General features: G+C 46.9%; 1 protein-coding gene across 1 annotated transcript in view; it reads left to right on the top strand.

Moving 5' to 3' along the window:
• Window positions 1–15,694, top strand: part of UNC79 (unc-79 homolog, NALCN channel complex subunit) — a 305,852-nt gene that overhangs the window by 245,546 nt on the left and 44,612 nt on the right. Inside the window, exons 30-37 of the mRNA XM_069737139.1 lie at window positions 424–586; window positions 798–950; window positions 1,315–2,448; window positions 3,210–3,311; window positions 7,597–7,680; window positions 7,897–7,999; window positions 8,079–8,219; window positions 8,301–8,339. Coding sequence (XP_069593240.1) covers window positions 424–586; window positions 798–950; window positions 1,315–2,448; window positions 3,210–3,311; window positions 7,597–7,680; window positions 7,897–7,999; window positions 8,079–8,219; window positions 8,301–8,339 — 1,919 coding nt within the window. The remainder of the gene's footprint in view (window positions 1–423; window positions 587–797; window positions 951–1,314; window positions 2,449–3,209; window positions 3,312–7,596; window positions 7,681–7,896; window positions 8,000–8,078; window positions 8,220–8,300; window positions 8,340–15,694) is intronic.

Here is a 15,694-nt window from a genome sequence, read left to right on the forward strand (position 1 = left end):
GAGGTCGATGTGGCAGTGAATGTTTTCTATCCTGTTTCTCGCTGTGATTAAATAATGTTTCATAAATTCAACATCTCTGATTGCTGTCATTTGGGCCCCTCCGGTGGTCTCAGGACAGGAAGCAATGACATCCTGTTTGGTCATCTGATTGCCTGTGATTGGCTGCAGCTGTCAGGTAACTGAAACAGGATGTCACGGGAGATATAGAGTAGACGGCGCGACAGTGCATGCAGCCGGCCTCACCGTTAGGCTCTACCCTAGGTCTGACTGGTCACAGAGGATTGTCTATGCTTGTGCATGGTAACAAAGTAACTGTGTGAGCACCACATGGTTAGGATCCAGTCATTGACAGCAGAGATATTGAATACACTATGGCAGTATATTCAAGAGTTGCAGAATGATTTCTGTTCTGTTTTGGAGCAGTATCCGTACCGAGAAGCCGATCTGGGGAAGATTGTGTTACATCTCATCCACATCACGGTGAACACGCTGAACGCTCAGTATCACAGCTGCAAACCGCATGCGACAGCCGGCCCGCTGTACAGCGACAACAGCAACATCAGCCGGTACAGCGAGAAGGAGAAAGGTGACTGCTGATGGGAACGGGTCCACCATTACCCTCCACAGGAGCTGCTGCTCGTCATAGTCCCCTGATCCTTTATCACTCTGTAACTCCACACATTCACTGACCGGGGTTCTGGGAAAGCTGGGTGGTGATCAGTTTGGAAGCTGTAATGTTGTCCATGTTGCTTGTCACCCAGCTCTCCCAGCTTAGACTGATTTTCTCACATCCCTAGCAGAGGAAGACAGTGTCTTTGATGAATCCGACATCCACGAAACGCCCACAGGAGCCTGTAACAAGGAGTCCCAGACTTTCTTTGCTCGCCTGAAGAGGATCGGAGGGAGCAAGATGGTGAAATATCAACCGGTGGACATGAGCGGACAGAGAAGTAGGAGCAATATGAACATCTTTCTATTCATTTCTTTTCTCCTAGTGGTTGGTACAACTCACAAACCCCTGAGCAGAAGCCACCATATTTTCACTGTCAGAGGAAATGTCCACTTCCCATTGATATCTGTGACCTTAGTGTATCTGAATTGGGGCAGCAGTCTTGTAGAAATCTGGATCCAAGAGGGTTTTCCTACATTTGACCTACCACAGGGACAGATAAGCCAGGAGTAATGGGGGGGGAGGGGGCTGTGGTTGTTGCACCAGGAAAAAAATGTGTTTGTTTAGGCTCAAACTGGCATCAAGTGTTTTATAGGATGCAGCATTGTAGGGTATTTTCTACTTATTTATGGCTTTTTATCTAGGTGAAATAGAACTGGCTGAATACAGAGAATCCGGAGACAGTATTCTGCGCTGTGTAAGAGAAGACACCATTCAGAAGAAGCGGCTACGCTCCCTTAAGCAGAAGTCCTTAGACATTGGCAATACGGACTCCTTGCTATTCACCTTGGATGAGCATCGGCGGAAGTCCTGCATAGACCGGTGTGACCTCAGTCACAGCCAGAAGATGAACGACTACGCTCAGTCCCGTCAGAACTCCTCCAACAAGGCTGATATTGGAGACTCCAACGAAAACCCTATGGAACGAGACAGCGGTCATGAAGTCCGGAGACCTGTTATTCCAGAGGTGAGGTTGAGTTGCATGGAGACCTTTGAGGTGAAGGTAGATTCTCCGGTGAAGCCGCCTTCTCCGAAAGAAGACCTGGACCTGATAGATTTATCTTCAGACTCCACCTCAGGTCCCGAGAAACAGTCCATATTATCCACCTCTGACAGCGACTCTTTGGTGTTCGAGCCTCTGCCGCCCTTGAGAATTGTGGAGAGCGATGATGAAGAATTCCAGCTCATCAACAGTGGAAGCATTATGGTGTCGGCTACTTCAACTCCCATCAGTTCGTCCGTGCTTAGCCTCAGCATGACACCGCTGGTCCAAGTGAGCATCGAGGATTGCTCGAAAACCTTCACTTCTGATGATTTCTGCTACAGTCCGGACTTACAAATAGAAGAAATCCCTTCCCAAGGTGCAGAAGATCAAAAAGCCTTTGCAAAACCAGAAGATATCCTAGAAGTGTCCACTGGGAGCCCCCTCACCCTGAAGCAGAAGAGGGACCAGCTACGCAAGTCCTGTGCTCTTGCCGACACGTCTCTGGATGACAATGAGGAGGACGCCGTGGAAGAAAATAAATCTCCCGTCAAAAGTGTCCAACTCAACGTTCCAGAGGATGGCGAAAACCATACGGACAGTGAGAAACCTGATGCCGGTACAGAGTCTGACCCGGAGCAAAATGCTGAACAGAAGGAAGAGACAGAAGAGTTTAAGATACAGATAGTCCCCAGACAACGCAAGCAAAGAAAGATAGCGGTCAGTGCGATCCAGAGGGAATACCTGGACATCACCTTCAACATCCTGGACAAGCTGGGAGAGCAGAAAGACACAGGTACAGTCCTAATAGAAAGCAGACAAACCCTACCCATGGGATAGGCATCTGACCGCCATTCGTCCCATCTCCCGCCACGCACGAACACTCGGCTTGTCTTTTCAGTGGGATTTCTAGTGTGTTAGCAACTGTCCTCTGAAAACAAAAAGGGTCGGGCATTTAATTTTTATCTTCCTGATCCTGATAACTGTTGGATGGAGAGTTGGAAAGCCCCCATGCATATCACATGGTAGTCTGGTCCCACCATAGTCAGTGGGTTCGGCCCACATTCATTTAATGTCTATGGACCCTTGGATGCATTGTATCAGGCCCAGTTCTTTGGAGTGGGGCCAAAAAGGCTGCACAATGTAGCAAACATTTTGTGTATTATTGTATTATGGAACTAGAAAAAAATTGTTAAAAACATTTGAAAAAATATATATATAATTGCTATTAGCTCTACAATAACCTGAACACTCTTAATTTATTCTGCACAATAAACACCATAAAGCTAAAGAATGCACATTCTGATTTACTCCAAGAAATGGAATTAAAGCTGATCATAAAGTCAGAAGCATTGCAAAAAGGTGCCAATGAGAATGACAAGTCAAGTCAAGTCAAGTTATCCTGTAAAAAACAAACCCTCACACAACTATGACACAACTCCAAGAAAAATCACATTGTTTCAGGGTTATAGACTTGCTGTTATACAATGTTCCATAGTAACCAGACTGTTGGACACAGCTCAGGACTGACATTTCCCTTATCTGTCATTTTTCCAGAGACTGATACTAAAGCGCTGTCAATATTGCCTCGGGAATCGTCTTCTGCTCCCACCTTGGAGGCCGGTGTTCCTGAGCCCAGTAGTCGCTCATCACTCGCAAGTAGGTCGTGTACATGTATGTAGTGATATAAGGAAGATTCACGCTCCTGGAATTCATGTAGAAGCTCACAGAATTGGGAGTGTGAGATATAAAAGTGCTACATGTAGCTCTCAGATGTCATCTGGGCAGAGATGCAGTGGTGACTAGTCATGGTGACTTTGCTAATAGCATGCCCAATCTCTGCCATGATTGGCACCCTGTCTGGCATAGATACTGTTGGCTTTACTGAGAAGTATTACCGTCAGGGCTGGTTTTCGCTCACTGGATGTAATTAAGAGTGTTCCCATTCCCAAAAGCAAGCAGAGATCTTGAAAATAATAAAAGGATGGAAGAAAAATTGTATTATTGTAAAGCGTTCTGTAAATTCAGCTAGAGATCCCGCTACGTGCAAAGACTGGTCCAAAAGACCATATCCATATGTGTCTGTTTGTGATATTTGTGCAGCGAAACAACTCATGGGTCCCCTGCAAAAAAAGAGGGTCAGAGCTGGGCGAAGCTTGGAAATGCAGGGGGTGTGGTTTATTTTTCTAGCAGATATATATGAGGATATTCATAGCAAGAAGTGGGGGTCTGTGCAGTAGGGAGCCACAATTGTGGAGCATCTGTAATTCCGGAACAGCTGCTCCTTCCTAATATATCGTAATATATTTATGTCCACAAAGCGCAATATAGGCAAATGAAAAGGGGCTCTGTTGGTGCGCTTACTATGGCCCAGCTCCTGAAGAGGCAGCTCGATCACCAATCCTGTGCACCCCACATCAGTACCTGGGACCCGGGTAGGTGAAGACCAACTCACCTTGTTCATGACCACCCATCACACATACGTCCGATACACGGGATACCTTGTGTGCAATGCAAAAAGGGCACAATCCTCCAACAAGGACAGTGTGCGCTACAAAAAGGGGGGATACTATGGATGAAAACCTGCTTTATAATTACAGCACCATTTCCATAAATCGCTGTGTGCTGTTAATGTGTTATAGAAATGGTATATAAAGTTCTGAATCCAGCTCAATAATTTACAGCTTGTATTGAGATGTCATGAAAGGTTGTTGTAAATACATTACTAATCCTGTATTATACTCAAGAGTTGAACTCACTATTTGCTAGTAGTTCTCTTTTTCTCTGAAGGGGCAATTTGCATATTTGCTAGTAGTCACTGTGTGCATACATTACATTACTTATCCTGTACTGATCCTGAGTTACCTCCTGTATTATACCCCAGAGCTACACTCACTATTCTGCTGCTACAGTCACTATGTACATACATTACATTACTGATCCTGCGTTACATCCTGCATTATACCCCAGAGCTGCATTCACTATTCTGCAGGTGCATTCACTGTGTACATACATTACATTACTGATCCTGAGTTACATCCTGCATTATACCCCAGAGCTGCACTCACTATTCTGCAGGTGCATTCACTGTGTACATACATTACAGTACTGATCCTTTACTGATCCTGAGTTGCATCCTGCATTATACCCCAGATCTGCACTCACTATTCTGCAGGTGCAGTCACTGTGTACATACATTACAGTACTGATCCTGTACTGATCCTGAGTTACATCCTGTATTGTACTCCAGAGCTGCACTCACTATTCTGCTGGTGCAGTCACTGTGTACATACATTACATTACTGATCCTGAGTTACATCCTATATTATACTCCAGAGCTGCACTCACTATTCTGCTGGTGCAGTCACTGTGTACATACATTACATTACTGATCCTGAGTTACATCCTGTATTATACTCCAGAGCTGCACTCACTATTCTGCAGGTGCAGTCACTGTGTACATACATTACAGTACTGATCCTGTACTGACCCTGAGTTACATCCTGTATTATACTCCAGAGCTGCACTCACTATTCTGCTGGTGAAGTCACTGTGTACGAACATTACCTTAGTTATCCTGTACTGATCCTGAGTTACATCTTGAATAATACTCCAGAGCTGCACTTACTATTCTAATGATGCAGTCACTGTGCACATACATTACATTACTTGACCTGTACTGATCTTGAGTTACATCCCGTATTATACCCCAGAGCTGCACTCACTATTCTGCTGGTGCAGTAACTATGTACATACATTACATTACTGATCCTGAGTTACATCCTGTATTATACTCCAGAGCTGCACTCACTATTCTGCTGGTGCAGCCACTGTGTACATACATTGCATTACTGATCCTGAGTTCCATCCTGTATTATACTCCAGAGCTGTACTCACTATGAGCTGCACTCACTATTCTGCTGGTGCAGTCACTGTGTATATACATTACATTACTTATCCTGCACTGATTCTGAGTTACATCCTGTATTATACTCCAGAGCTGCACTCACTATTCTGCTGGTGCAGTCACTGTGTACATACATTACATTACTGATCCTGAGTTACATCCTATATTATACTCCAGAGCTGCACTCACTATTCTGCTGGTGCAGTCACTGTGTACATACATTACATTACTGATCCTGAGTTACATCCTGTATTATACTCCAGAGCTGCACTCACTATTCTGCAGGTGCAGTCACTGTGTACATACATTACAGTACTGATCCTGTACTGACCCTGAGTTACATCCTGTATTATACTCCAGAGCTGCACTCACTATTCTGCTGGTGAAGTCACTGTGTATATACATTACATTACTTATCCTGCACTGATTCTGAGTTACATCCTGTATTATACTCCAGAGCTGCACTCACTATTCTGCTGGTGCAGTCACTGTGTACATACATTACATTACTGATCCTGAGTTACATCCTATATTATACTCCAGAGCTGCACTCACTATTCTGCTGGTGCAGTCACTGTGTACATACATTACATTACTGATCCTGAGTTACATCCTGTATTATACTCCAGAGCTGCACTCACTATTCTGCAGGTGCAGTCACTGTGTACATACATTAGAGTACTGATCCTGTACTGACCCTGAGTTACATCCTGTATTATACTCCAGAGCTGCACTCACTATTCTGCTGGGGAAGTCACTGTGTACGAACATTACCTTAGTTATCCTGTACTGATCCTGAGTTACATCTTGAATAATACTCCAGAGCTGCACTTACTATTCTAATGGTGCAGTCACTGTGTACATACATTACATTACTTGACCTGTACTGATCTTGAGTTACATCCCGTATTATACCCCAGAGCTGCACTCACTATTCTGCTGGTACAGTAACTATGTACATACATTACATTACTGATCCTGAGTTACATCCTGTATTATACTCCAGAGCTGCACTCACTATTCTGCTGGTGCAGCCACTGTGTACATACATTGCATTACTGATCCTGAGTTTCATCCTGTATTATACTCCAGAGCTGTACTCACTATTCTGCTGGTGCAGTCACTGTGTACATACATTACATTACTGATCCTGAGTTACATCCTGTATTATACTCCAGAGCTGTACTCACTATTCTGCTGGTGCAGTCACTGTGTACATACATTACATTACTGATCCTGATTTGCATCCTGTATTATACTCCAGAGCTGCACTCACTATTCTGCTGATGTAGCCACTGCGTACATACATTACATTACTGATCCTGAGTTCCATCCTGTATTATACTCCAGAGCTGCACTCACTATTCTGCTGGTGCAGTCACTGTGTACATACATTACATTACTTATCCTGCACTGATCCTGAGTTACATCCTGTATTATACTCCAGAGCTGCACTCACTATTCTGCTGGTGCAGTCACTGTGTACATACATTACATTACTGATCCTGAGTTACATCCTATATTATACTCCAGAGCTGCACTCACTATTCTGCTGGTGCAGTCACTGTGTACATACATTACATTAATAATCCGGCGATACATCCTGTATAATACAGGATCAGTAATGAAATGTATGTACACAGTGACTGCACCTGCAGAATAGTGAGTGCAGCTCTGGAGTATAATATAGGATGTAACTCAGGATCAGTAATGTAATGTATGTACACAGTGACTGCATCAACAGAATAGCGAGTGCAGCTCTGGAGTATAATACAGGATGTAATAGTACATTGGCAGTACTCGGCTGCCTCTTTATTATAGAAAATAAGCACTAATGTGTGTGAGGAGCATAGGAAGCCACAAGTAGTTTTTTGTTCTTACATTCTGCAGAAAAGTAATAGATTAACCCTTTCAGACCTGACTGGTGTAAATGTCTTTGATCATGACAGTTTCTACTTGTAGGTAGTCATTTTTTGTTTTTCTCTTGCGTGAAAATGATTAACAGTAATTAATCTGCGATCACTTTTTGTTCTTTAGATGATCCTAAAGCAGCACATGAAGTGTTAGGAAGCATCTCAGAAGTGTCGATGGGAAGGACAAGCATTCCTTATATTCAGATAGGTGAGTGATATGTAATGAACAAAGACGGTGTGTGTGACATTTGGACTGGCAATGGGGTCCGCCAACATGCTTTATTAACCTGCTGTGCTTTATGCTCCCCCCCCAGAGGACATGGATCTACATTGCCCAGCATTGGGGATTGTCAGGCACATGATATATTCCTCTCCAAATTCCTTTTTTCTGTGTAGTAGCACATTATTTTTTTTTTCTTTTTAGGAGCCACCAAGTCCAGCCTCCTGTCCGCTCCCAGCATTGTCAGCATGTTTGTCCCAGCACCCGAAGACTTTTCTGATGAGCAGCCTACGGTTATGTCTGACAAGTAAGTGCCTAACTGTAAACAGGGCCGACGTAAGCGACCTGCAGCCCCCAGGTATCATCGAAGAGGTGTATCGTTGCAGGTGTCATGACTGTGGGGCTATCCTGGAGGAATATGATGAAGAGACCCTGGGCCTGGCGATCGTGGTTCTCCTGACATTCATACACTTGAGCCCAGATTTGGCTGCACCCCTGCTGCTTGATATCATGCAGTCTGTCGGGAGGTCAGTGCCTTCTAGAGCCACCACTGTGGAGCGTAGTGGGTCTGTGTGGCTTCATTAATGGCCCAATTTCTTCTCTCCTAGGTTGGCTTGCAGCACCAGCTTCTCTAACCAGGCAGAGAGGTAAAATTATTCAGCATCTTTTTCAGTTTATATGCAAACGCATTTGCTCAGTGAGAGTCCCAAGTGTCTGTGACACTGTTCCCTCTATGTGCAGCAGCCCCTATTTATGAAAAGCATCCCATTAACCTCTTCACGACCTTTGATGTAAAGATCTTGTCCCTGCCTTTGATATGGGCATAGCCCACATTTTTTACCACAATTGATGGCTGATTTAATCAGCCGCCAAGTGCCTCTAACAACCATTGGTGGGATTGAGTTGTTCACCAGTGGCTATTAAACCAGTTAAATCTTGCTGTCAATCACTGACAGCGGGATTTAACAAGCGACAGCCAGCATCACATCACAAATCCCTGCCCATCAGCAGTCCTGTCACTTGATCGCGGGGCGCCGATGGGTTGTCATGAAAACGGGGATCTGCAGAAGCCCTGCTATGTGTAGCACATTCGATCTGGCGATCGCAGCTTCACGTTTCCTATGGGGACTATTGAGGTCAGTAAAAAGCATGAAAAAAGTAGTTTTTTTTTTAAAACACAAGTTTAAATCACTCCCATTTTGTTCCATTGAAAATAATACAATTTAAAAAAATATATGAAAAATACACATATTTGGTCTTATAGCTTTAAGAATAGTTAGATCTATCAAAATTTTAAAAACAATCTGATCCGTAAAAAAGGAATAACGAGAAAAAAATTAGAAAAGCCAGAAATAGGGTTTTTTCACCTCCGCAACATTGCATTAAAATGCAATAAGAGACGATCAGCACATTGTATCTACCCCCAAATTGGTAGCAATGAAAACTCCAGCACAGGGCACAAAAAATAAGCACTTACACAGCCACAGATCCCAAAAAATAAAAAAACTACTGGTTGGAAAATGGCAGCATAAGAGATATATATTATTTTTTTAGCAAACGTGTATATTTTATTCAAGTGCCAAGTGAGTTTTACCATACAGTGAACAAGGTAAATAAAAAAAAAACAATTTTGGAATTGCACTGATTTTGCACTTGAAATTTTTAGCGCAGTTTCCTGTACAGTAAAATCAACAGCTCCACTCAAAAGAACAACTCGTCCTGAAAAAAACAAGCCCTCATATGGCAATATTGACTGAAAAATAAAAAAGTTATGACTCTTGGAAGAAAGGAAGGAAGAACGAAACGCAAGGTCATGAAGGGGTTAATAATTGCACAGAGCATTCATCAGTCACTCTGCCTGATTATACAGAGGAGTGTTCAGACCTACAGATACCGCTGAACACTGAATCAGCCTGGAGGGGTCAGAACCACTAAAATCCAGTTGTATGGCAGTAACCCCTGCACTACAGATATTAAAATTAAAGGGAACCTGTCACCCCCAAAATCGAAGGTGAGCTAAGCCCACCAGCATCAGGGGCTTATCTACAGCATTCTGTAATGTTGTAGATAAGCCCCCAATGTATCCTGAAAGATGAGAAAAAGAGGTTAGATTATACTCACCCAGGGGCGGTCCCAATACGATGGGTGTCGCAGTATGGTCCGGGGCCTCCCATCTTCTTACGATGACGTCCTCTTCTTGTCCTCACGCTGCGGATTCGGCGCAGGCGTACTTTGTCTGTTGAGGGCAGAGCAAAGTACTGCAGTGCGCAGGCGTCGGGCCTCTCTGACCTTTCCCAGCGCCTGCGCACTGCAGTACTTTGCTCTGCCCTCAACAGGGAGGACAAAGTACGCCTGCGCCGGAGCCGCAGCATGAAGACAAGAAGAGGACGTCATCTGATGAAGATAGGAGGCGCCGAACCGGACCGTGACACACAGTTCCCATCCCCAGATCACACATATAGAAAGCAGCTTTTGTTTTGGCCAAAAGATAATTTAAGCCGCCACCATGACAAGGTAGACTCTTTTGGCCGGGCTCTACTCTACTCTAACCTATTAATCATTTGTTAAAATATCCAATACAATTTAGGTATATTTGTATTTATTTTTCTATTTTTAAAATAACCAATAATATCATATACAAGGGACAAATTCCACCGCACCATGACCAGACACCATATTACCACCACATAGACACCTATAATACCACATACAAGGAACAAATACCGCCACACCATGTCCAGACCACATGTTACCATTACAGTGACCAAACAATTTCACATACAAGGGGCAAATACCACCGCACCATGTCCAGATCACATATTACCACCACATGGTAACCAATAAAACCCCAACTTCTCAACTACACCAGTTGAAGAGAAAAAGATGACATAGTGTCTCTCTGCACAGTAACAGGACTGCCTCCCACATTTAAAACAATATCCTCAAAAAATAAAATAAATACATCACTGCAGTAATAATATCCCTTAATTAGCCCTTATGGTAATAATATCCCCCATCCTGGTCTCCGTCTGTCTCATTCCTGGCTCCAGCCATATGGTCTCCCATCCTGGCCCCATATGTTCTCCCATCCTGGCCCCATATGTTCTCCCATCCTGCCCTCATATGTTCTCCCATCCTGCCCTTATGAGTATCCATTCTGTCCCATGTGATGTGCGATCCTGCCCCATCTGTCCCGTGATCCTGCCCCATCTGTTCCGTGATCATGCCCCATCTGTCCACTACTCCTACCCCATCTGTCCCGTGATCCTGCCACATCTGTCCTGTGATCCTGCTCCATCTGTCCCGTGATCCTGCCCCATCTGTCACGTGAACCTGCCCCAACTGTTTCCATCCTGCCCCATGATCCTGCCTATCTGTCTCCATCCTGCCCCATGATCCTGCATCATCTGTCTCCATCCTGCCCTATCTGTTTCCATCTTGCCCCATAATCCTGCCCCATCTGTCTCTATCCTGCCCCCTGTGTCTCCATCCTGCCCCCCTGTGTCTCCATCCTGCCCCGTCTCCATCCTGCTGTCGAAAAATATTGCAGCTAGCCGCTTTCAATAAAAATAAAAAAACATTCTTCTTACCTGACGCACCATGTGTCTCCATCCTGCCCCATCTGTCTCCATCCTGCCCCCTGTGTCTCCCATCCTTCCCCGTGTCTCCCATCCTGCCCCCATGTCTCCCATCCTGCCCCCATGTCTCCCATCCTGCCCCTTGTGTCTCCCATCCTGCCCCTTGTGTCTTCCATCCTGCCCCTTGTGTCTCTCATCCTGTCCCGTGTCTCCCATCCTGCCCCGTGTCTCCCATTCTGCCCCCGTGTCTCCCATCCTGCCCCCGTATCTCCCATCCTGCCCCTTGCCTCTCATCCTGCCCCCTGTCTCCCATCCTGCCCCCTGTGTCTCCCATCCTGCCCCCTGTGTCTCCCATCCTGCCCTCTGTGCCTCCCATCCTGCCCCCTGTGTCTCCCATCCTGCCCTATGTGTCTCCCATTTTTTCCCCTGTGCCTCTCATCCTGCCCTGTGTCTCCCATCCTGCCCCTTGTGTCTCATATCCTGCCCCCGTGTCTCCCATTCTGCCCCCGTGTCTCCCATCCTGCCCCGTGTCTCCCATCCTGCCCACGTGTCTCCCATCCTGCCCCTTGTGTCTCCCATCCTGCCCCCTGCCTCTCATCCTGCCCCCGTGTCTCCCATCCTGCCCCCTGTGTCTCCCATCCTGCTCCCTGTCTGCCATCCTACCCCCTGTGTCTTCATCCTGCCCCCTGTATCTCCATTCTTCCCCTTGTGTCTCCATTCTTCCCCCTGTATTTCCATTCTCCCCCTGTATCTCCATTCTTCCCTGTGTCTCCATTCTTCCCCCTGTATCTCCATCTTGCCCCTTGTATCTCCATTCTTCCCCCTGTATCTCCATTCTTCCCCTTGTGTATCCCTTCTGCCCCTGTGTCTCCATTCTTCCCCCTGTATCTCCATCCTGCCCCTTGTATCTCCATTCTTCCCCCTGTATCTCCATTCTTCCCCCTTGTATCTCCATTCTCCCCCTGTATCTCCATTCTTACCCCTGTTTCTCCATTCTTCCCCCTGTGTATCCATTGTTCCCCCGTGTTTCCATTGTTCCCCCCGTATGACTCCATACGCCGGTGACATGCGGGCTGATGTCAGCTGCCATCCTCCGATTGGCTGGCAGCTTTTAACTATTGCTGTGCGGGTCTGGGCCCCCTTTGTGTCCATTCTTCCCCCTGTATAAACATTCTGCCCACTGTGTCTCCATACTTACCCCTGTTTCTCCATTCTTCCCCCTGTGTATCCATTGTTCCCCCGTGTTTCCATTGTTCCCCCCGTATGACTCCATACGCCGGTGACATGCGGGCTGATGTCAGCTGCCATCCTCCGATTGGCTGGCAGCTTTTAACTATTGCTGTGCGGGTCTGGGCCCACACGACAATAGAGTTTAACTGAACCTCCGTCTCTCCCATCCTGTCCCGTGTCTCCCATCCCGCCCTCGTGTCTCCCATCCTGCTGCCGTGTCTCCCATCCTGCCCGTGTCTCCCACCCTTCCCTGTCTCTCCCATCGTGCCCCCATGTCTCCCATCCTGCCCCTTGTGTCTCCCATCCTGCCCCTTGTGTCGCCCATCCTATCCCCGTGTCTCCCATCCTGCCCCCCGTGTCTCCCATCCTGCCTCATGTCTCCCATCCTGCCCCTTGTGTCTCCCATCCTGCCCCTTGTGTCTCCCATCCTGTCCGGTGTCTCTCATCCTGCCTCCTTGTCTCCCATCCTACCCCTTGTGTCTCTCATCCTACTCCCTGTGTCTGCCATCCTGCCCCTTGTGTCTACATCCTGCCCCCTGTAACTCCATTCTTCCCCCTGTGTCTACATTCTTCCCCCTGTATCTCCATTCTTCCCCCTGTATCTACATTCTTCCCCTTGTCTCCATTCTGCCCCTGTGTGTCTATTCTTCCCCCTGTATAAACATTTTGCCCACTGTGTCTCCATACTTCCCCGTTTCTCCATTCTTCCCCCTATATCTCAATTCTTCCTCCTGTGTCTCCATTGTTCCCCTCCGTGTCTCCCATCCTGCCCCCGTGTCTTCCATCATGCCCCCATGTCTCCCATTCTGCCCCGGGCTTGCCTCTTTCAATTAAAAAAAAAAAAAAACTTTCTCCTTACCTGGCTGCACTCCTGCGGCGATGCTTCTTCAACGCAGCCCAGGCGCGCACTCGCCGGCGAATGACAATGACGTCATTCTCCGGCGACGTGTGCGCTGATGTCAACTGCCATCCTCTGATTGGCGGGCAGCTTATAACTATAACTGTAAGACATGTGACCTGTTTAAGCTCTATCCCCGGCTGTCAGACATGTGACCTGTTTTAGCTCCACCCCTGCTGCCAGACATGTGACCTGTTTTAGCTCCACCCCTGCTGTCAGACATGTGACCTGTTTAAGCTCTATCCCCGCTGTCAGACATGTGACATGCTTTAGCTCCACCCCTGCTGTAAGACATGTGACCTGTTTTAGCTCCATCCCCGCTGTAAGACATGTGACCTGTTTTAGCTCTATCCCCGCTGTCAGACATGTGACATGCTTTAGCGCCACCCCTGCTGTAAGACATGTGACCTGTTTTAGCTCCATCCCCGCTGTCAGACATGTGACCTGTTTTAGCTCTATCCCCGCTGTAAGACGTCACCTGTTTTAGCTCCATCCCTGCTGTTAGACATGTCACCTGTTTTAGCTCCATCCCCGCTGTCAGACATGTGACCTGTTTTAGCTCTATCCCCGCTGTAAGACGTCACCTGTTTTAGCTCCATCCCTGCTGTCAGACATGTCACCTGTTTTAGCTCCATCCCCGCTGTAAGACATGTGACCTGTTTTAGCTCTATCCCCGCTGTAAGACATGTGACCTGTTTTAGCTCTATCCCCGCTGTCAGACATGTGACATGCTTTAGCTCCACCCCTGCTGTAAGACATGTGACCTGTTTTAGCTCCATCCCCGCTGTAAGACATGTGACCTGTTTTAGCTCTATCCCCGCTGTCAGACATGTGACCTGTTTTAGCTCCATCCCTGCTGTCAGACATGTGACCTGTTTTAGCTCCATCCCTGCTGTCAGACATGTCACCTGTTTTAGCTCCAGCCCCGCTGTCAGACATGTGACCTGTTTTAGCTCTATCCCCGCTGTAAGACGTCACCTGTTTTAGCTCCATCCCTGCTATCAGACATGTCACCTGTTTTAGCTCCATCCCCGCTGTAAGACATGTGACCTGTTTTAGCTCTATCCCCGCTGTCAGACATGTGACATGCTTTAGCGCCACCCCTGCTGTAAGACATGTGACCTGTTTTAGCTCCATCCCCGCTGTCAGACATGTGACCTGTTTTAGCTCCATCCCCGCTGTAAGACATGTGACCTGTTTTAGCTCTATCCCCGCTGTAAGACATGTGACCTGTTTTAGCTCTATCCCTGCTGTCAGACATGTGACATGCTTTAGCTCCACCCCTGCTGTAAGACATGTGACCTGTTTTAGCTCCATCCCCGCTGTAAGACATGTGACCTGTTTTAGCTCTATCCCCGCTGTCAGACATGTGACCTGTTTTAGCTCCATCCCTGCTGTCAGACATGTGACCTGTTTTAGCTCCATCCCTGCTGTCAGACATGTCACCTGTTTTAGCTCCATCCCCGCTGTCAGACATGTGACCTGTTTTAGCTCTATCCCCGCTGTAAGACGTCACCTGTTTTGGCTCCATCCCTGCTATCAGACATGTCACCTGTTTTAGCTCCATCCCCGCTGTAAGACATGTGACCTGTTTTAGCTCTATCCCCGCTGTCAGACATGTGACATGCTTTAGCTCCACCCCTGCTGTAAGACATGTGACCTGTTTTAGCTCCATCCCCGCTGTAAGACATGTGACCTGTTTTAGCTCTATCCCCGCTGTCAGACATGTGACATGCTTTAGCGCCACCCCTGCTGTAAGACATGTGACCTGTTTTAGCTCCATCCCCGCTGTCAGACATGTGACCTGTTTTAGCTCTATCCCCGCTGTCAGACATGTGACATGCTTTAGCGCCACCCCTGCTGTAAGACATGTGACCTGTTTTAGCTCCATCCCCGCTGTCAGACATGTGACCTGTTTTAGCTCTATCCCCGCTGTCAGACATGTGACATGCTTTAGCGCCACCCCTGCTGTAAGACATGTGACCTGTTTTAGCTCCATCCCCGCTGTCAGACATGTGACCTGTTTTAGCTCTATCCCCGCTGTCAGACATGTGACATGCTTTAGCTCCACCCCTGCTGTAAGACATGTGACCTGTTTTAGCTCCATCCCCGCTGTCAGACATGTGACCTGTTTTAGCTCTATCCCCGCTGTCAGACATGTGACATGCTTTAGCGCCACCCCTGCTGTAAGACATGTGACCTGTTTTAGCTCCATCCCCGCTGTCAGACATGTGACCTGTTTTAGCTCTATCCCCGCTGTAAGACGTCACCTGTTTTAGCTCCATCCCTGCTGTTA

Source organism: Ranitomeya imitator, chromosome 1, assembly GCF_032444005.1.
Source record: "Ranitomeya imitator isolate aRanImi1 chromosome 1, aRanImi1.pri, whole genome shotgun sequence".
NCBI classification, from domain to species: domain Eukaryota; kingdom Metazoa; phylum Chordata; class Amphibia; order Anura; family Dendrobatidae; genus Ranitomeya; species Ranitomeya imitator.